The 19,891-nt window shown below is 48.0% G+C and overlaps 10 protein-coding genes and 2 non-coding genes across 12 annotated transcripts; 1 reads left to right on the plus strand and 11 right to left on the minus strand.

Annotated features, from left to right (window-relative positions):
- Positions 1-692: 692 nt before the first annotated feature.
- FOBCDRAFT_12091 (uncharacterized protein) lies at positions 693-2,299 on the minus strand. The gene is made up of 2 exons (XM_059607746.1): positions 2,037-2,299; positions 693-1,988 (listed from the first exon to the last, which is right to left on the minus strand). The coding sequence occupies exons 1-2, from the start codon at positions 2,049-2,051 to the stop codon at positions 744-746; spliced, it is 1,260 nt and encodes a 419-aa protein (XP_059466371.1). The 5' UTR covers positions 2,052-2,299; the 3' UTR covers positions 693-743.
- Positions 2,300-2,577: 278 nt separating this feature from the next.
- FOBCDRAFT_286891 (uncharacterized protein) lies at positions 2,578-4,830 on the minus strand (the record flags this gene model as incomplete). Its single annotated transcript, XM_059611693.1, has 4 exons — positions 4,500-4,830; positions 4,347-4,447; positions 3,651-4,284; positions 2,578-3,598 (listed from the first exon to the last, which is right to left on the minus strand). The coding sequence occupies exons 1-4, from the start codon at positions 4,775-4,777 to the stop codon at positions 2,578-2,580; spliced, it is 2,034 nt and encodes a 677-aa protein (XP_059466372.1). The 5' UTR covers positions 4,778-4,830.
- Positions 4,831-4,986: 156 nt separating this feature from the next.
- On the minus strand, positions 4,987-5,571 carry FOBCDRAFT_234269 (uncharacterized protein). Its single transcript, XM_031193494.3, has 2 exons — positions 5,156-5,571; positions 4,987-5,102 (listed from the first exon to the last, which is right to left on the minus strand). The coding sequence occupies exons 1-2, from the start codon at positions 5,446-5,448 to the stop codon at positions 5,093-5,095; spliced, it is 303 nt and encodes a 100-aa protein (XP_031030115.2). The 5' UTR covers positions 5,449-5,571; the 3' UTR covers positions 4,987-5,092.
- Positions 5,572-5,675: 104 nt separating this feature from the next.
- Positions 5,676-6,644, minus strand: FOBCDRAFT_234270 (uncharacterized protein). The gene is made up of 3 exons (XM_031193495.3): positions 6,306-6,644; positions 6,145-6,254; positions 5,676-6,092 (listed from the first exon to the last, which is right to left on the minus strand). Exons 1-3 carry the CDS (start codon positions 6,375-6,377, stop codon positions 5,936-5,938), a joined length of 339 nt encoding a protein of 112 aa, XP_031030116.2. The 5' UTR covers positions 6,378-6,644; the 3' UTR covers positions 5,676-5,935.
- A 23-nt stretch (positions 6,645-6,667) lies between these two features.
- Positions 6,668-9,510, minus strand: FOBCDRAFT_234273 (uncharacterized protein). Its single transcript, XM_031193497.3, has 5 exons — positions 9,043-9,510; positions 8,229-8,978; positions 7,867-8,180; positions 7,526-7,819; positions 6,668-7,479 (listed from the first exon to the last, which is right to left on the minus strand). The coding sequence occupies exons 1-5, from the start codon at positions 9,223-9,225 to the stop codon at positions 6,825-6,827; spliced, it is 2,196 nt and encodes a 731-aa protein (XP_031030118.3). The 5' UTR covers positions 9,226-9,510; the 3' UTR covers positions 6,668-6,824.
- A 505-nt stretch (positions 9,511-10,015) lies between these two features.
- Positions 10,016-10,560, minus strand: FOBCDRAFT_234274 (uncharacterized protein). Its single transcript, XM_031193498.3, has one exon. The coding sequence runs from the start codon at positions 10,552-10,554 to the stop codon at positions 10,108-10,110; it is 447 nt and encodes a 148-aa protein (XP_031030119.3). The 5' UTR covers positions 10,555-10,560; the 3' UTR covers positions 10,016-10,107.
- A 587-nt stretch (positions 10,561-11,147) lies between these two features.
- FOBCDRAFT_t285 lies at positions 11,148-11,247 on the plus strand. Its single transcript has one exon. It is a non-coding gene; the product is annotated as a tRNA-Leu (tRNA).
- A 134-nt stretch (positions 11,248-11,381) lies between these two features.
- FOBCDRAFT_324780 (Metallo-dependent phosphatase-like protein) lies at positions 11,382-12,938 on the minus strand. Its single transcript, XM_031193499.3, has 2 exons — positions 12,639-12,938; positions 11,382-12,586 (listed from the first exon to the last, which is right to left on the minus strand). Exons 1-2 carry the CDS (start codon positions 12,799-12,801, stop codon positions 11,436-11,438), a joined length of 1,314 nt encoding a protein of 437 aa, XP_031030120.3. The 5' UTR covers positions 12,802-12,938; the 3' UTR covers positions 11,382-11,435.
- Positions 12,939-14,394: 1,456 nt separating this feature from the next.
- On the minus strand, positions 14,395-16,067 carry FOBCDRAFT_254483 (amine oxidase; the record flags this gene model as incomplete). The annotated part of the gene is made up of 2 exons (XM_031193500.3): positions 14,395-14,743; positions 14,800-16,067. The coding sequence occupies 2 exons, from the start codon at positions 16,065-16,067 to the stop codon at positions 14,413-14,415; spliced, it is 1,599 nt and encodes a 532-aa protein (XP_031030121.2). The 3' UTR covers positions 14,395-14,412.
- A 1,204-nt stretch (positions 16,068-17,271) lies between these two features.
- Positions 17,272-17,787, minus strand: FOBCDRAFT_150300 (uncharacterized protein; the record flags this gene model as incomplete). The annotated part of the gene is made up of 3 exons (XM_059608337.1): positions 17,272-17,379; positions 17,428-17,510; positions 17,562-17,787. The coding sequence occupies 3 exons, from the start codon at positions 17,785-17,787 to the stop codon at positions 17,272-17,274; spliced, it is 417 nt and encodes a 138-aa protein (XP_059466373.1).
- Positions 17,788-18,159: 372 nt separating this feature from the next.
- Positions 18,160-19,178, minus strand: FOBCDRAFT_245858 (RTA1 like protein-domain-containing protein; the record flags this gene model as incomplete). The annotated part of the gene is made up of 3 exons (XM_031193502.3): positions 18,160-18,186; positions 18,424-18,941; positions 18,992-19,178. 3 exons carry the CDS (start codon positions 19,176-19,178, stop codon positions 18,160-18,162), a joined length of 732 nt encoding a protein of 243 aa, XP_031030123.3.
- A 570-nt stretch (positions 19,179-19,748) lies between these two features.
- Positions 19,749-19,831, minus strand: FOBCDRAFT_t299. The gene has a single exon. It is a non-coding gene; the product is annotated as a tRNA-Lys (tRNA).
- Between the last annotated feature and the right edge of the window lie 60 nt (positions 19,832-19,891).

Consider the following 19,891-nt stretch of genomic DNA (forward strand, 5'->3'; position numbering starts at 1 on the left):
AACTTAAAAACGGCATACGCAACTTTGACGTTCGAAACGGTTCAATTTCGTATTATTAACGTAAATACATCTTGGCTAACCTATGACCACATTGCCAGATGTCTTTCCTTTCAACCTGATGCTATGTACCGCGGATCTGTAACTCCGACAAGTCAGCATGATAATCAATAAATATGGTAATCAGAGCATCAGGATATCGAACGTCTCAGCTTGTGTAACGGAAACAGCTTGAATCATATCTGATCATAGCCATGGAAGTATTTGTTTCAATCTCATCATTGACGGTGGGGGAACTTAGGAAATAATAAGGAAGCTCACCTTTCGAAACCAATCATGGCTAGGTTTTTTAAGCTAGTAAGTTCTCTGACTTGATACCTTGTACTTCTTTTGCCTAAAGACTTCAATTCATCAAGAGTGGGTGGCCTCAATCGCGAACCCCAAGGGCCACTGGCCTCGAATATACGGACAAACGCGGCAATGAAGGAAGAAGAAAGAGAAAACAAGAATCATTTGCGGCATTTTCTCCTTTTCAACGTAGGATTCGTGCCCAATATTTTTCAAGGGGGCCCTGCTCGGAAGAGCGTTGATCCATGCGCAGCCAAGATGATACTGAAGTCATGCGTCTACTGAAGGATGAATATCGCGTTTTGGCCACGTTTACCGCGTACAATCTTGAAATTTAAGAAATTCACATATAACTGCCAAACAACTATCCTATAATCAAGATCCTGAAACGCGCTAGCTCAAATGCTGACTTCGTTAATGTCATACACCATCTGCTGCGTCTCAGATCCCCATCGATCCATGCCAAACGCCCAAGCACCTTGCATAAACAGCCAGAGTCCCGTCTCCTTTAGCCATAAGCCCCATGGCCCTGTCTTTCTTCTCACCTTGGCATTGCTTGAGGATCTGTTTGCAATCTCTTCAACTCTTGGCCTCCGGATCTCATTGAACAGCTTGAAAGCATCCACAAGAGACAGTTCCTTCTCTAGAAGTCGTACAAGGAGAAACGCATCTTCGAATGCCATCGATACACCTTGGCCAGCGTGAGGTGGCATGGCATGTGCGGCATCACCAAGAAGGAGAGTTCTTCCTTTGTACCATCTTCCTCCAGTGGGTAGCTTGTAAATCGGGTAGAACTTCACAGCTGTCGTCTTGCCAATAAGCTCTCGTAAGTTATTCCCCCATTCTCCACCCGCATCTTCGAGAGTTTTGTGAAGTTGAGTCTTAAACCCCTCCACCTCCTCCCGTCGATGAAGCTCCCATCCATTGCGGGCGTCCTCAGAGTCCGGCAGCGGTACTTCTTTTGACAAAAACCACTGAATCTCATCGTCAGAGGCAGTGCACGTCATGACTCCAAACATACCCTCTTGAGTCATCGTGATATTCATGCCTCTCATTTCTTTTTGGGTTGCCTCTGAAACACAAGAAGCTGGGACCATGGCGCCAAGGCCTGACATCCCTGTGTATACAGGTGCCTGATCTGCATCGACATGCAGGCGTCGTACAGCAGAGTGAATCCCGTCGCATCCAAGTAGAAGGTCTGCCGTATCGCTGGTCCCGTCAGAGAAGGTCGCGGTGACTGAATCAGCCGATTCTGTGATGGAGATGAGTGACTTGTTGTAGTGCAAAGCGATACCAGCTTCAGCAACCGCTTTCAACAGGGTGTCCAGTAGATCAGTTCGTTTGATTCTCATGTACCCATAACCAGTCTGTTCTTTTGCTGCAGCAACCATGTCTTTTCGTCCCAGAACTCCTCCATTTATAGAATGGATGGTCATGTTGGAGTGGCTGCTTCCGCGCTCCTTGAGCTCTGAGTAAACTCCCAAACGATCAAGAAGGCGCAGACCATTTGGCATGATGCCTATGGCGCTCCCCAATGTGGAAGGTGCTGATCGAAGCTCATAGATCGTGCAGTTCACGCTCGCTTGCTGCTGTAAGCGTAGAGCGGTTGCGAGGCCCGCGGGGCCTCCGCCGATGATGATAGCCTGCGGAGATGTTAGCCTTGTTGCCAGCCTGTAGTTTGGGAAACTTGCCTTTGTTTGCTTCATTCTTCAATACAATATTGATTGATGAGATGTAAAGTGGTTTTGTCTTGTTCGTTGCAAATTGGAGTTGCCGTTTATAAATACTTCATATGTCGGAGATCAGGTGCGGAAGTCCGCGGTCGAGGATTTCCCTTTTGGGCCATCCGTGAAAGACTGTGTCCGGACCGGACTAATCGGACATTAACTTCAACCCCGGTTGAGACAGCTGCATCCAGCTCAGGAAACTGTAACAGACAATCAGTTATAATGACACAAACTTCGAAGTTCAGACATATGTTGGGCGGCAACGTCAAATAATGGCATGAGACAGCAGAGTTTTAATCTTGACATCTCCACGCAAACTCGAAGAGGGTGTCTCCGTCAAAAACGGCTTAGGATGGTACTAAAGTATTACCCAATACATCTCTTGCCTCATTACAGGCAATACCAAGTTGACAGGCATGTCGTCTGGCCAACGAGTTGCCTCCCACGATATATGCATCATAGTAGCTTCATGCTGCAATCCGTCTAATACCATGCTTCGAACTTCTTAACTGAAGTTGCTAGGATCAAAGTCGAGGTCTTGCAGAAGAGAAGTCCACTGAAACTCTTCAAGGTCAGGGACAGCAGCCAAAAAGTCTGACCAGAGCTGGTGCGAATGTTCGTCCCCGAAACCGTCTTCCTGCATGCCCACTGTAATATCATTCATGTCTGTGAAAGCACTTTCAGGAACCGAATCCAAGTTCGCGCTCGATGTCGCAGCTGGCGAAGCTGATTTCATCGCATTCGTGCGCTGTTTCTGCAAAGTCCCCATGACCTGTTCCATATTCTTCTCGATACCTCTGATCAAACTCTCCGCGTTCTTCCTCGATTTGTTCAGCGTCTCGTACGCGCCCTTAACCTTTTCCTTTATGGCTTCCGCGTCGGGGGCATCAGGGTTGTGAGACAGGTCGACTGCCAACGCTACAGCGGCTGAGGTGACGTGCAAGAAGATTACCAAATACCTCTCAGGTCTAAAGTGAAGCTTGGCAACCGGGTCGTCCATCATGCGTCTGAGTTCAAGAATCTTGTATGCTGATGTGAGGATTGTGGTTCGAGAGTAAGAATATCGAAGATCTGAGTAGGCTGCGAGGTGATAAGGACGATGAAGTCGACAAATGCGTGCATGGATGCCGAGGTGAAGACTTATTCGCTGCCAGTAGATGAACGGTCTCAATTCGCAGATCTCTTTGGACTTCTGCATACTCTCCGGGTCGAGCTTGCAAAAATCAGGAAGACCCTTGATAAAATTTTGCAGTTTTCTATCAAGCTGAAGAATGACTTCGTAGTCTTCTTCGGGGGTGTCGTCGGCCAGGGGTGTGATCGTATCGATAATCTCGCGAGATATTTCTGCCGTTCTGAGTCGCAGAAAGAAGAATGTCATGTCTGTTGGAACGGAGATAGGTAAATCGGGTATGTCGCCTGAAATCGTGAGCGCAACGTCGTCGACGTTACGCGGTTGTTTGACTCTCAGCAGTCTCGGGATGAATGTATAGATACCCTCCTGGGAGCTCCCAGAGAACGAAGTCAACCTGATGAAAGGGTCAGCTAGATCAGCCACTGATCATAGAAAGGATGCGTTACCAGTCAGAAGCAACCATGTTCCACCATACACGTCTCTGAACCTCCAAGTCAATATTGTTGGCCGGGCTTACGACTCGCTCTTTCTGTGCTGCCGGGCTGTCTAAGCGATGGATCATCATTTCGCGGCACATATTGTAGCACCGACTTCTAAGATCCAATGCCTTGGCCGGAACGACATCATCGGAGTTGATAGCCACATGTGCAAGGGTAGATATCGCTGAGACAGCTGTGACCGAGGGCGGTAGTGGTGTGCAAGGTTCTTCAATAATCGACAGAGCAGAGTGAAAATAACAGTCGAAGGCCGACACGGCGTTCTCTTTTGTTGCTTCAAGCCTATGAAGAAGTTCATCTGTCCAGGCCAAGGCCGCACCAGCAAAGATACTGAAAAGCAAGAGCAACTCGTCAATCTTTGGAACTTCTTTGTCAGAGTCCACGGAGCTACAAACGAGTGATCTAGTCGATGGTACATGCAGGACACCGAATGTAGGCTGGATGGTGTCAACAAAGTGTTCACATAGCAGATGTGCTTGATGGGCAGGCGGAAGATTCGACGTCAAATGGTTTAAGCGCGCATTGATAGAAGCATTTTTGTCGCTTGAGGGAGTCTCATTGTGGCAATTGAACGGCTTGTGGTCTGTATGGATTGATCAGCTTCGGACGGACCGACATAGCAGGATTCAGGCTTGAGGCTCCTACGGGAGGAAGTTGGTTCTGGTTGGGTAAGCTGTGATACTTGAGCTCCATTTGGGAAGACAGCTTTTTCTAGTTTAGTTAGCCTGTCAAGCATTTCCTTGTTTCTGGTGCCATTAGCACGGCGAGTGAGTGTACATTGGGAACAGGTTGACTAACAGGTCCAACTGTCTAAGAGGAGAGAAGGCCAAGGTGCTTCCGTTCGGGTCGACTGAAGCCTCGCCGGGGTTCCGCTCCGGTAATGTATCAGTCTCCAAAGGGTTAGTTGCTCGACTGCCATTCTCGTAAACGCATGTGAGGCGCCGCTGGGTACAATTCGAACAAGGTTGATTGCGATCACAGCGCCGCTTCTTCTCGCGGCAAGGGCGGCACGAAACTGGCAGCCGAGATGCCCGGTAAGTCGACATAATAGGCGCCCCGGAATAATTGCGCTTCATTGCGCGAAATATGCGCGCATCGGCATCAGATATCGATCAATTGACACGGTCAGACTGATGACGCGGAGATGTTAGGTCGAAGCCGCGGGTCCGCGGAGCAGAATTGACAAATGTGGTTAGTGGCATAGACTGCACGTGATGCTGGCATCTACCAGCTACCCTGAGGCTCTCACCATGAGCAAATAAATAAACGCGAAGACAAGTACAGAAGCGTATAATAGAAGATGGATTATGATATTATTGTTTATTCGCTTTCATAATAAAGACATTAACTCCATTTTGAGAAGCTCCCACAATTAAACCCGAATGATGATCTTACTTCTCCCTACATCAAATGTTAGATTCATCCAGGTGAGTTTCAAGGCCAGCAAGACTTACAATATGGCCAATTCAAGATCACCTTGGATCTTCGCTTTCAGTTGTAACTCAACATCGAGATCCATATCCAATCTCACGCGAGGTGCGCTGCTTTTCTTTTCCGTCTCTTGGCTCGCTGGTTGAATAGGCTGTTGGTTTTGAGGCTGATTGAGGACTTCTTGAGACCCAGTGTTGGATCGATCAACCTGGTTATTCTGTGAACCTTGGGTCATTTGATGTGTATTGTTTTCGGAATTGTCGCTCTGATCGCCGACATTTGATCGGCCGTTTTGGATTGTCTCTTCTGTTGCCATTGTGGATATCTTGAAAAGAAGATTTGTTGAGATTTCAGGCGGTACTTTAGTTGTAATTTGGCAAGTTTATTTGATATCCAAACTATTCAAGTTAGCAAGAATTAGGAATTGCTCTGCTCTGTCTTGAATAGTTGATATGCTATCCGGGTGGCGATGGGAAAAGTGGCACTATGATGTCAATGCCCCCCTCTGCAAGCAAGGACAGGTTTCATCAGCACGTGACCATGATGTCGATGAGTATCGCTCTGTCCAACGATTGGTGACAAAACTGTTGCTAGATTTCTATGGAAGACGCAGTTGCATCGTAGAACGGCTAGGAACAGAAGGCTGAGGAAGCGTCCCATCGAGATCTGGGTCTGCTGCACGGTACCCCTGTCCCCAACTCGCGCAAGTCAGATATCTGTACTCCAAGCAATGCTAGTCATCTTGCTAGACGACCGACAGTTTTCATTGCAAATTGCTACCACCAAAGTCTGCTGTGCAATGACTAAGGCCGGTCAAAACCACCAGCTCCAGGACCTCCCTTTGCAAGAGGATGAAACTCAAAAGGCCCAACAAAAATGCCTGAATCCAAGTACTTCTTTGCCCATTCCCTCACATGCTCTGAACCAACATGCGCCGCATACGCGTCTCGATCAGTAAACCTTGAGCATCCGGGTCAGTTACAGTTATGTCTCTCAAATGTAAAGGGCTTACTTCTCCATGCAGACGAATTCGTCCTTGCCCTCGGTCTTGTAGAACCTATAGATCTTGGCACCTGGTTCCTTCAAGGTGGCTTCGGCAACTTCGGTCAGACAGGCATGGGCCTGATTATGTGAGAAAACAGACTGGGCATAACACTGTGATGCGGGTCATACCTCGCCAATTCTGTCGGGATTCACCGCGATGGTGGAAACAGAAAAGTACTCTCCAGATTCCTCAGAAGTCATATTGAGTCGAATTGATGAAAATATGTTGTGGGAGTCTTGTTTTTCAATCTCAGAAATGCCTCGAGTCGCGGATAACAATAAATGGGGGTGTAAGCACTACCATGGTCCGAACTCCGTGGAGGCAGGTGAGAAGTACTCGTCAGCTATCGCTGACGGGAGTTCCACCGCTCTTTGTTTGGCCGGTAAGACTACCGCATTCACCAAACTCTCACTCGTACGACTTGGCCCCCGGATGTGCATCTCGAGTGAGTCCAGACAGAAGACAAGCCAAATAGCATAAATATACAATATCGCTCTTCCTTGACTAATATCAGGTATCTTCTAAACTGCATACAGGATTATACAGACGAGCCAGTCTATGTTCGCCATAAGCAGTGGCCATTATCCAGCTCGTCAACGCTTCTTCATTAGTTCATATGCTCAATTAAAAATCATACAATGGCGTTACTAAGTGTATTTCTCTTCTTCCGTCGCCTCAGTCAACGTCAAATCAAGATCTCGTTGATCTCCCTTCCAGACGTTTGGCTCACTCGTCATCTCGACTTCTTTCCCACGCGTAGGCTCATTTTGTGAACTCAGTCTCTGAAATTCGCCCGCCAAGGCTTCCATGCCGATGTCGTCCATGCTCTCGCTCGTTGAATCGAGGTTGATTGGGTAAAGACTGCTATATGTGCCCTCTTGGTTGAGCTCCCGTGTTGTAGCTCTGATGTCCTCAATCATGCTGTTGTTTGTCCATCCTTCACGTTTGAAGGTTCCGTTTTGCCAACCTATCGTCATCAAGCCTTCTGTAATACCTCGGAGCCCCTTGCACCAAGATGCTATCGATAGGCATCCCCGCGCCGCCAAGATGAAGTAAAACTGAGCGTCGGATGTACTGGGGTTTCGAAATACTTCGTTGATGAGGGTGAGAAATCCGGGAGTGATGAACATGGTGAGATTGGTTGACTCAAATCGTTTCCGGTATAGATATACAAGTCGTTTGAGTTGATGGACGGATGCTTCGTGCGTCGCAGTGGCAAGCTCGCTTTCCCCAGCTTCTTCATGGCTTTGACGTCGGAGAAATGGGCGCCATATGTCTATTATTGCTGTCTGGTACCAAATGCTGCGAGGATCAGTTGAAAGTCTCCTACTTGATTTATGCCACTCACTGTAGTACTAGAACATGATGGGGACAGTTTTCACTCCTCTGTACGTCCTCTGGAAGGTTACTAGCCCAGTCAAGCAGCAGCTGATACATCTGGTGCGCATGTGACATAGGCAGACGGCTGAAGTGGTTATAACCTTCTCGAAATGTCTGGCGTATGATGACCCAGAACTTGGATATCCACGTAAACGTGCTGCCCATATACTCATTTAGAGGCGGCCCAGACACATCCCCTGGTATAGGTAAAGATGGCGGATGTCTTATTCGGTGCTTCGCTCGAAAATTGATACAATGTAGACTACATCAAATCAGTATGAGTATCTTGACAGTCATGGCAATACCAACCTGTGCCAGCCAAAGGTTCCCCAAGCAGCAAATGATGCTGCTGTCCGTAATTCGTCGTCATCGTTGAAGTTGGGCACCGATGTTTCCTCATCGCCGAACAGACCAAGTCGACGACCTATTTGTACACTGGCGTCGAGATAGAAAAGACCAACTTTGTCCTGCCCATGCTGGTTGCAAGTAATGACAAGAAGCATTGCTGAAGATAACGTGGTGATGGCAGTATGGTCTGTTAAATCCTTCCATCGCCTCTTGGCCTCTCTTAGAAACGCAAGAGAGAGCGTTTGAGCTCGTGGCTCAAACTGAGAGTATGAAGCCTGGCCATGTCAGCAAGCATTCTGAGAATGACAGTGGAAGGAACTTACACAAGCCCAGGCAAGAAGTGAGCTGACGAGGAGTTGTGAGCAGAAGCGGCCTCCGCCTGCCACAAAGTCGCGAATAAATAGATCGGCGTCGAATAATGCTAGTAGAGGGTGTTCGTTGACTAGATAGAAAGATATGGCTTGCGCGGCGAGGTTTTCGGGTACAGGTACGGAAGTCCACTGCCATATTTGAAGAGACTCTAGCCGAGGGTCAACGCCAGTATCTCCAGTGGTATCGCTTGGCGTCGAAAACGATTCAGAAGTCGTCGGTGTTTCTGAACTCTGGCCGAATTCTATTGGTGTGAATGGTGTCAAAGGTGCTGCCGCTTGTTGATTTGAAGATGCCAGGGCTCGTTTGTTAACTGCCAGTAGACCAAGATCTACATCCTTGATATCAAGAGTTTCTAAAGTCGGAAAGACGCTAGAATAACGCATGTTGAGGTCCAGCTCTATTGTAGAGCTAGCCGAAGTTCCCACGAGACTGGTGTCTAAGGGGTTGATTGGTGAAGGTGGTTTCATGACGCCCGAGTCGAGAACCTGCAAGAACTCCGATACAGAGCCGCTGCTGCGCAATCTCTCCAGCACAGATAAAGCTTGTTCATCCGGGGCAGTCCTCAAGAGCTCCAGGGCCTGAAAGAGATCTTTAGAGCCCTTTCTCAGCTCTACCATCTTCTCATGAGAGACCTCGGCACGATATATACATTGCTGTCTTCGGCTCGCACAGGCTGAACATGTTGGTTTACGACCATCACACTAGAGATAATAAAGTCTGTTACTCATACATGACACCAATACGATATGACACGGCAGGACAAACCTTTGATTTCCGGACGCGGCAGTTGTTGCACGCGACTGATGTCAAGGCTGCCCTGGGTATGTCGGAGACATCGAGGGGCGTGTATTGCGGCTCATGATCTGTGTTTTGAGACTTTCTGGGGAGCAACTGTCGATTAGACTTTTGGTGTTCTTGTGCTCGTGTGGGTTTATTTGAGCTGCTCATGAGAATTTCGCTGTCAAAAACGAGTGCAGATTCGAAGGGTTTAGTTGTTCTTGAGAATTTGCCTCCGAGGGGCAAAAGAGGAATGAGATTTTGCTGGGGGTCACCTGCCAGTCCCAAAGGAGGAATGATAAGCACTACGCTATAGTGAGTGAGGTACCGTAAAAGATGATTGTGTTGGTTCAAGTAGGCTATTCAGCAGTTGAAACGTGGTAGAGGCAGTGTATGTGTGTCGCATGTCGGCTCCTTTCTGGGCTGGGCTGTTGTGTCGCTGAGAAGAGACTGTCGTGACTGTCTGCATTCCGTGTTCAAAGACCAGACCAGGCCAGGGTGGACCCCCGCCTCGCATTTGCTCCGGGATCATTTGATTGGTGGATTCGAGTCCGTTTGGGCTATAGTCATACGATAGGCTGTTGGTGCATAAGTCTGGATTGGTCATTTTTCCTAGCTATTAGTATATCCCTGCTTTCGCCAGTCGTTGATATCAATCTGACGTCACTCTGGCCTTTGTTCAAAACTCATAATTTTCCACCATCACCACAGATCTTGGTCGAAGGTGTTGTTGTCGAGCTGAGATCGCATCAGATCGGAGGCGGGACACGAATACTAACCGAACCGAGAAAGTAGCCACTTCAGGTCAGTTCAGGTCACTCCACAAGCCGCTTCCTGGCTTCCCCGATTGGACACAGTACGATCAACTGATCATATTGAGTTTTATAACATATCGCATTTTATGGGAAATTGTGGAATTCCATGGCTATATCAATAAATTCGATTCAAAACTTACCGAAATTCTATTTCTAAGACTTACCTTTTAGCTGTCTGACAGCTGCAATACTAACTTGGCCTGAATACATACATCAAGAACAAGACTCCAATCCAGCCTCAAAGCTGAGAGCTAGGATCCAATAATGGAAGGATTCTGTTCTCCCGCATGAAGACCTTGTTGATATGCCGGTTCTTCTCCTCCTCGGTCTTAGGTCTCTTGCTTCTCTTCTTCTTCTTTTCCCTTGAGCCCTCAGAAGCACTGTCCAACGGAATATACGCCCAGGTATCCTGCGATAGGAGACCTTGGGCCTCAGAGTCTTCAGTGAAGTACTCACGGTGTGAACCCCCTTGATGGCTCAAGCCACCATGCTTAGAAGAAGAGGACTTTGAGATTGCTCCCTGTGGAATCTCACAGCCAAGCTTAAGGAGCTGTTCCTCAATTAGTTTCATGATCTCCCGAGCTTTGTTGTGTCGCTCCAACAGAATAGCAATTTGGATCTCTTTAGACGGATCTCCGATGCGAGGCATCTTAGCTTGAGGCTTGGTGGGCTCAACAAACTCCATCTCTTCCGTTGCGCTGCTGACCTCTTCAGCCCAATCTTCAATGCTGTCTGCAAGCCTGTGACCTTTGTAGTAGTGTTCGACAACGTCTTGGGACATGACGGACATGGTGATTATTTTGTTTTTGCTGTACAGTTGCAGAATGTTTGAGAGAAATGGCTGTTGATGAAGCCCGGGATATGTTGGAGCAAGTTGTGGATTGATGAGGGGATATGCAACTTATGCCAGGTTTATATACTTCATCCGCGCAGTGGAATCCCCAAGGGATTGGAACAATGAATTCCTATTCGAATTGCTTGCATGTCGTTGAATAAAGCGACAACCTTTGGTTGTTCTCTGATGTGGCCGGCTTTGTCTCTCGAACAGTACATTTTCAAGGTTCATGGTTCAGCTTGGTGGCTGAAAGCCCAACTCGTCCCGAAAAACATAAACTTAAGCATAAGTTTGAGAGAACAAGACCCAAACGACACCGTTTCCTTCATCAAAGCAGCAGAAGAAATCGGTCACATTGAATGGTGCATCCTGTTCAATGGAGCCTTTGCCAATCAGGCATCTGGTTTGTGCTACGAGCAAATTTCAGCATCAGCACTAGCTTGGGTGAGATGGCCGAGTTGGTTATGGCGCCAGGTTAAGGTTAACCTTAACACCAATTTCCTGGTGGAGCAATCCTCCTGGGTTCGAGTCCCAGTCTCATCAAAGAATTCTCTTTTTGTAGTTATCCCTGGATAGATATTGCATACTTTTTTGTTATCAAGCTCCTATAGTTTTAATTGACGGCCAGGCGTGTCGAGAACGGCTATCATGGTGCGGGGACGAGATGATGACGCTGGGGGAATCATTGTCTATAATCTTTACTCTAAATGCAATAAATCTAAACGCTATTTTCACAACAAAATCCATGTAATAACTCCTGCGAAAACAACCAAAGACGAACTGAAAGCATTATGCAACCCAAAATGCGCTGCTAAAGAAACAGGTCTCGTCGAAGGTGTCGGCGTAGAAGAGCTCGCAATGCTGAGGAACGTCTTCTGGTTCGGGGTTGCGGCGTATGCATCCGTGTTGTAAGTCGAGTTCAAAGAGATGCTGCCGACGACCTCATCCGATTCGAGGCGAATATGCGAGTCGATTTCAAAATTCTTGAGACCCTCTTGTGTGACGATGATTTGGCGACCACCTCGGATCCAGTCTCCATAGCCACCGTAGCCGGTATGTTGACCGTAGCAGAGATTGATGCCATTGCCGGGAAGATCCATGTCGCCAACCTTATCTTCCCACTTGTAACACCATGAGTTCGCATGGTCGTGGCCGGAAAAGAGTCCGATGACGCCGGGTGTCGCAACGAGGGCTTGCATCAAGGGCAGATCTTGATCGCTGTAGTCGCAACCTCCCTTCTTGTCTGCGCACCATCCCGCACCTTGCTGAATGACAGTTTCGTCGTTGATACCGGGATGGTAATTCTCATCGATACCATTGTTCTGCAGCATAAGAGAGGCGTACACGGGAATGTGAACAAAGGCCAGCGAAGGAATGTTCTTGCCGTATTCCTCGCGCAGATCAGCATTGGTCTCGTTGAACCATTCCACGACGCTCTTGTCAACCCAGTTAGGCTGAGCGCCGCCCTGGTAGTAAAAGCCACCTCGAGAATCGAAGAACCAGAGTATCAGCTCGGGTGTGCAGTTTGAACTGCAGTTCGATGCGTATACGGGGAGGTAGTAATTTGTTGTTCCGGCATCGCTTCCTGGGACCATTGAATCTGTTCGAGATCCGGGCCATGTATGCTCGCGCTCCAACATGGCGGTTCCGTTGAGGTTGCGATTGTGATCGTGGTTTCCATACGTTGAAGCCCATGTCATATTTCGATCAACCATCGGGGAGACGATCTGATCGATGTATACCGTGCTGTTATGTGTGAATGTTGATTCGCCATTGATAAGGTCGCCGTTCAGGACTACCAAGTCTGGTAGCTCGGCATCGATCACGTCGCCCATGACCTTGACAGTCCTGGCGTCTTTCTCGGGTCCTATTGAGGAGGCATCTAGTTCTTGGTCAGCGACTTTGTTTGTACCATGGTGGTTTCAATGCCGTACCTTCAGCGAAATGGAGATCTGAAAAGACGGATATTTGGAATGTTCCATCGCTCTTGAACTTCAATGGGTCGAGGTTGCTGTTATCAACCTGGTCGCGCTGAGCTGCAGCTCGTAGCGATTGTCCGGCCAGGAAACTTGTGAGAGCGAGTGATCGAAGCATCATAGAGGTTTTAGTGATTCGTGAGAGTAGCCTTTGTATGAAACAGTTCCTCGAATTGGCTCGGATAGTCAGGGGGAAGGTATAGGGCCTACGTCAAAGGCTAGAGAGTGTACAACCATCAAACCTTCGAGAAGGGCGGGAGACATGATGGGTTTTGATGGTTGTAGCAAACACCAAGAAGAAAGATATCAAGCGACTATGACGCGTTAAGATGCTTGGCCAAGCCATGATGCCAAGCCATGATGGGTATCCCATGCTCGCGTGTTGTACTACTCGACTCGGCGTCCGAAGCAATGAATTACGCGGTCACTTGTCAATGATTCGTCTCTCATAATCAACTGTTGGCCTCGGAAACCTAAACCTTAACTTTAGATCCCTTGGCGTGGCTTGGACATGAGCTTCGGCCAATAAGTGCCCTGCAAGTACGACATAGCCAAGTCTTGGCAGGCTCGGTAAGTATGACAACTGATTTGCCGACCAATCTCTACGGGGTTATGAAACCGCTGACTCGCTAAATCCGACACTGATACTCTACGGATTTTAGCTGTTTGATCACTGTTATTCCGTAAACTGGGGTCGTTTCATGGGAGTATGAGAATTGAAACTAGTTTTGGGGATTTGCATCTGCTGCGACCGACGCATTTTCTTGGTTCTACCTTTTAGTGAGGCTTGGGACCTGAGCGGGCTGACCGGATTTAGGACACCCAAAGGTACCGTACCTTAGCAGCCCGATTCAAAGATCAAGCGCATCACACCCAAATCTGAGTCAGTCTTAGCACATACATCCATGACATCAATTGCCAAGACTTTGCCCTCACTAACAATTTAAGTCGGCATTTGATGAGGCTATGCGAGCCGCGTCACTCTATCAGCAGGCTGCATATGATTTCCAAGCATTTACTCCATTTACCAGAACCGATTGGGATAAACGTTTACGCACTGACAGAAAAATAAAAGGGCGGGGTTATGGTTATTGTAATCATGGCTGCTCTCCCACTCTCCTCCCACTCGGCCATGGTCGATCCATCATCAAAGAGATGGGGTAGAAACCATGCCAAGAAGTGCCGAGAAGCAGGGAATCGGTTCACTCGCCGATGAGCCCCGAGGTGAATGCGCGTATATCGCATTGAAGAGTTTTTAAGTTTGCAAGAGGTCATACGATAGCCTCAATTGATCCCTTCTAGAGCTTGGGCGATAATGTCGTCGCAAATTGTTTGGCCCCATACGAGATTACTTATGCAGCCTGCTGACAACCAGATCCACCATCTTCGGCCCTACCCGGTGTCGCAAACTCTATCATATTGAGATCCATAAGGCATATGCAAAGAAAGAAAGCCTTTACGGTCTTGCCGTTGCGAACTCAAACTCTATGAGCGAATACCTTGGCCGAGAGATTGAGTTCCTGCATGCATGCGTTGACTTGAACCCCAGCCCCTCGATTTATAAGCCTCCGATGCAGTATCGGCGACAACATGCAACAAGCGCATCAGAATGACAGAATATTGAGTAAACCAACAAAAGTCCATTGATCTCATTATAGTACCCAGGTCTTCCGTCACATTGCAATCATTACCGTCATACATAATTATTTACAGAGAATCAACATCAATCTCCTCATTCTTCCTCTTCTTCCTCTTCGTCCCCCTCAACGTCATACGGAAACAACCATCCGTTATCCTCATCATACTCATCCACAAATGTCGTCCCATGAAGGTTCTCGTACCTCTCCATGTCGAACTCATCATCACCAGCTTTTCCGTTTATGATATTGCCAATCTTATTAGCAATATCTTGACCCTCAGTATACGCGCCGTGCAAGAACCCAAAGAACTCTGCAGAATTGGCTTCTCCTGCAAACCAGAGGCGCTCAACATTGGCGCGCATGTTTTGATGCTTCTCAAGAGTCATGCCGACGGGCCAATTGCTGTAGGAGCCATATGCCCAACTGCGTATCGTTAGTCCACGAGTCATTCGACTGTGAGCGGGTTGTTCTTGACTTACGGTTCAGTGCTCCAGCGAGGGTAGGTAAAAGCAGTCGGTGTCGTCACATTCTTGTCGGGAAACATCAGCCTCAAGACATCAAGAATCTGTTCCATCGTCTCATTGTTGGTCTGACGTTCTACGCGCCATGCTTGTTGTCCAGTAACAGTTCCGAAGAGAATGTTGGAACCCGGCGCAAAACCCTCAGGGTTGAGTGATTGGAAGAGAGGGTACCGGCCACGCTCGAGAGGATCGGCATAGAGGAAGAATTGTGTTTGATTGTCCCAGAAAGCCTCTTCGAACTGCATGAAGATCTTGGTGTACGTGCCCATGGCAAACTGATCAATGGCACTTTGCTTCCAGTCGGGGAGAGGTGGGCTGAACTCGGTGGTATTGCTCTGCAACACTCCTAGCGAAAAGGTGCAGATCGCATAGTCGGCTTGGATGCAATCACCCTTGTCCGTTGTGATTGTCACGCCGTCCTTTCCGTATTTGATACCTTCGACAGTGGTCTTTAGTCGGAGTCTTGCATCACCGTTCTTTAGGAACGTCTTGGCCTCCTCTTGTATGATGGTACTGAAGCCACGCTGGTCAACGACGAGGTTACTGACATCGCTGAAGTAGCCAAATGTCGCATTACCACCAGCCACTCCAAAGATAAGGCCACTTTCGTCGGGTGTCCAGGCGGATTCAAAGTCCCATTTCCACCAGTCTGCGGCTTGGGCGTGCATGTCATCCTTGTCTGGGCGCCATCCTGCTGAGCGGATGGCAGCACGTACGGAAGTATCTTGCAAGTTGCCGAGCAGGAGACGACCAGCTTCTGCTTCAGCCTTGCCGTAGATCTTCTCCAGGCTTTTGATCGTGCTGCTCCAGTTTGTCTGTCCTTTGTGATCAAATGTCAAGTAGTTATCGTAATCGGACTCATGCGATTTCAAGTCATACTTCTTTGCCAACTGCCAGATGGGATTCTCATGTGTAGCTTCTGATCCGATACCCTCAACCCAGTTGGCGCCAAATTCAATAGTGTAAGGTTGTCCATCTGCGTTCTTGCCAAAGGATTGTTTCCTCATTCGGCCGCCAATGTAGTCATTATGCTCTACAATGATGAACTGGTCAATGCCTGCTTTTGTCAAGTTTTGGGCTGCTGCTATGCCAGCAACACCGGCTCCGAGGATAGCGACCTTGGTCTTCGCGCAGGACCCTTGCTTGTCCCGTTGAAGGACGGCGGAATGGGCTGTTGTGGATAAGGCTGTGAAAACAGCTGTAAGCTGTGTGATTGAGTGCCTCATCTTGCCGTTTTTGATGGACTATCGAGGTATAGGCAAACGTGGATCAATGGAGGTATCAATGAAGACTGAATGGACCAGAACTGCCAGCACGGCGCTTTGCCCTTTATGTTAAACGAGCTAGTATGTTATCCTGCTCCAAAGATAAACACCCCTCGCTTGAACGTTAATCAAGCGACCACCATCCATACCAATGTTCAAGACCAAAGGCGCCAATTCCCCTGGAAGTCTCCTAGGCTACGATGCATGTCTTGGTTCAGCTTCTCACTAGCTCAGATCACGTAGCAACGCCAGACCAAGTCGCGATTACCTGTGCAGATCTGTGATCAGCTTCCTCAATAGGCATCTGGAAACTGGTCTAGTGTGAAATTGATTGGCTCCTAGACCACGAGAGAGTTCAGCTGTGGCCTAGACCTCAAGACCATATTCTGATCACTGGAGAAGTGTCAAGGGGCCCGGGCTAGCGTGAACTAAAAATCCCGCAATTTTACGAATTGCCAGCGACAGCCAATCCGGTAGTCTATTGCAGAAGCTTGTTTTTATGTCTAATATCTCTGGTATCTGTCTGGAACATTCACCAAGCTATGTCACTCCCTTGGTTATAATTTCATGCCGAACTGTTTCGGTTATGTGGCTTGCTGAACGGGTGAGCTGACCTAATTCTGCGACATACTCATCTCAATGTGTCAGAACGGCAGAGAGAACAGTCTCACGTGAACTCTATGCCTCGCATTCAATTTCCTTTCTCAGCTTTGACCTCTTGTGCCTTCTTGATTGGGATCTTGCATGAGACTATCGAGCGGTGACTCCGATAGTGTCCGTCGGAAGCTAAGGTCCGGGGCCTTGGATCGATACACATGATAAGTATTGCCCTGAAATAGAATGAAACATATGTAGAGACGGCTCGGGGATTAACAAATTGGGCGTTTGTTATGGACTTCAAGGGCTCGTCGCTGGGTATACGATATATCACATGACGCAATTCACAATCAACCAGTTTTTAACGCGGCTCTGACACATTGGTGATGTTGCAAGACAGTTTAGTGCAAGTCCTGAATAATATACGCTGGCTTCTTCGATACTTGAGGCTTGAGGGCTAACGACAATCTGTTCTCAGAGCCATCGCAACTCTTGTCATGGCTGATGCAATAAACCCTACATTTTCCCGTATGAAGATATCAACTTCATTTCTCACCTTGCATCATCTTCATGAAGACCTAGGGATACTGTCAGTGACTTGGACGGGAATGAAGCAGGTAGGAAAGCTAACATCAGGGTTGATCTCAACACCAGCATTTTGCATTTCGGTCGTCAACTACAATCCCAATTAGCACACAATTAAAGACTCGGACGACAAACATACCGTTGTCGCTGCATCACGAAACTCCTTATCCATCATGAGCTTCATGATGTCCATCTTGCTCGGTGGCCCTGAAGTGGCAAGCCCTGTGGCAGATAATCAGCCGAGGTTGCAATTGGATTCACCGAAGTTCTTACCCTTGCTCTTGATAATGTCCCCCATCTTCTGCATGGCCTCAATGGCCGGAGGATGACGGCTCAGCTTCTCAAACGTCTCACGGATATGAGGGTCATTCATCATTGATTCGATCTGCTGCATGTTGGGTGGCTGATCGGCAGAGGCGAAGCGACGTGGCGTCACGTGGATCTGACGCGTCGCTACGCGCAGCACAGGGCGGGCGATGATTCGTCGAAGAGCAAACATGATGGGCTGTACTGTTGGTGTTGAAGATGGTCCTGCAATGAGATGAGTGAAGGCTGAAAATTGATGTTGTCGCGAGATGACATCAGGAATCGGCCAATGAACAGCGGGGTTTGGTGGTTTATCTTATCTTATCGCTTCTTATCGCGCCGCTTCGCTCCTCCATCTCATCGCCGAAATCGACATCACCTTCATTCTTGTCAGACTTGTCAGAGATGCCTGAAACCAAACTTGGTGGTTCAAACTCGTTATAATTGAGAACTTATATCTCCCTGTAGTGATTATCTCGGTCTGACTAATCTCGCTATGCTACCGCTTAATGTTCTTTGCAATTGTCTGAAAGACTGAAATGAATGCACTGGTTGTATTTTGGAATCACTCGAAAGCCATAAAAATCTGATTCTATTTACATAATGATAGGCATTATCATTTTCTTCAAGCAACTGGAATATGCTAAGCTCGATACTCACGCAGATGCATGATATCATCACCCGCCTCATCAATATGCGTCTGTCCCCTCCACTTCATCCTTGTACCGCTCTTGACCAGCCGTCCTGGATGAACGATCAAAAACAAGAGCATGACCAGGAACATAAGTGAGGCGTCAAAGAGATAGATGAAGACTTCGTGAGATATGACGAACCCCCCTTGTCCTTGAAGATACTCGACTGCACGGACAATACTGCGAATAATCATGATGATCGTCACAGCCTCGATGGTTCTGAAGTATCGCCGCCACCGTACCAGGGATGAATCCAAGAACGGTCCAGTTTCTTGTCTTATGCGTATGTACAGATACAGCGACGTGAGGATAAAGATACTCAAGGCGCAGAGTTGAACTATCAGACCAGCAATAAGAATAGTTCGGCCTTTAGTGATGGCATCTGGTTCTCCAGAAGCAGGTATGATGGCGCCTATGAATTGGCTGACAATGCATGCGATGTCAATGAGGACGTATAGTTTTGTCAACCATCGAAGACTTATAAACGAAAGATGTTGGGAGTCAAGCGCCGTGGCAACACGCCGAAGACTCATGTAGATCGTCGCGGCTAGGAAAGGTGTTCCGGCGAGGAGAAGGACGTTCTGGAGGATAAAGGGACCAGCTTTATCAGGGGTATCGTGGGCCTGGGCTCGACCGAAGTAACCGAAGATCTCACCTGGATCCGTGTCAGAAGGTACCAACGCCAAGGCTATGGGGTCTACTTACAGATGCCACCGAGGATGAAGGGGATGAAGAACCAGGCTCGAAGGATGAAGAGGAATATCAGGTGGACTAAAGTTATAATGCCGAAGAGAACAACGAAGGATATGGCGGCGGGTTTGTTGGGCAAGTATTCGAAAAAGACGATCTGAGTCCCGTTGACAACGGGTCCGTATGGCCCATCTCCGCTCATCTTCGGATACGAAAACTTAAAGAGGGATAACGATATGTATGTGAACAACGACCTCAAGAACGGACAGAAGAATTTGCAGGGAATAATTGAGACTTTTCTGACAAAGGAAAGGCTTCGAGATCAGAAAGATTCTACTGCACGGAACAGACATTTGGGCGTTCTTAAGGAGCTTCTGATGATATTTTTCGTATTCTGAATGCGAATATTGACGAGCTAGCAGTGTTGGCCCCTTGACCAACCCACCAAGATGACGCGGTCAGTGGAACTGGCTCGGATTGAGTGCCATTTTCACTTGTTAAAACGAGTCAAACTGTGATTGATTTCCGCTCAGTTATTTTAAGTGCATTTCAATTCTGTGTAATCACTTTTCCGAGAAACTGTGGAGGAGCAGATGCGCATTAGAAGCTCCTCCCATGGGATCGCCTGAGACCAGCAGTGGGGCCGACGTGAGAACCGAATGTCGGCCTGTTGTATGTTGTCTTCACCAGCAAAAGGTTAAAGGATTCAGAAAAAGTGCAAAATGGCAAAAAGAGATGCCTCGCTATTGCTCGCAATCGTTTTTATAGGAACAGCCCGATGCGGGGGTCGAACCCGCAACCTTGAGATCGCGTACTCGTAAGAGTCTCACGCTCTACCGATTGAGCTAACCGGGCGTGGCTCTGATTGGTTGCTTTTCGAACCAGTAGTGAGACTTCAGTTGCGTTCCCCTCAGG

The sequence above is a fragment of the Fusarium oxysporum genome, chromosome XII (genome assembly GCF_013085055.1).
Source record: "Fusarium oxysporum Fo47 chromosome XII, complete sequence".
Lineage (NCBI taxonomy): Eukaryota > Fungi > Ascomycota > Sordariomycetes > Hypocreales > Nectriaceae > Fusarium > Fusarium oxysporum.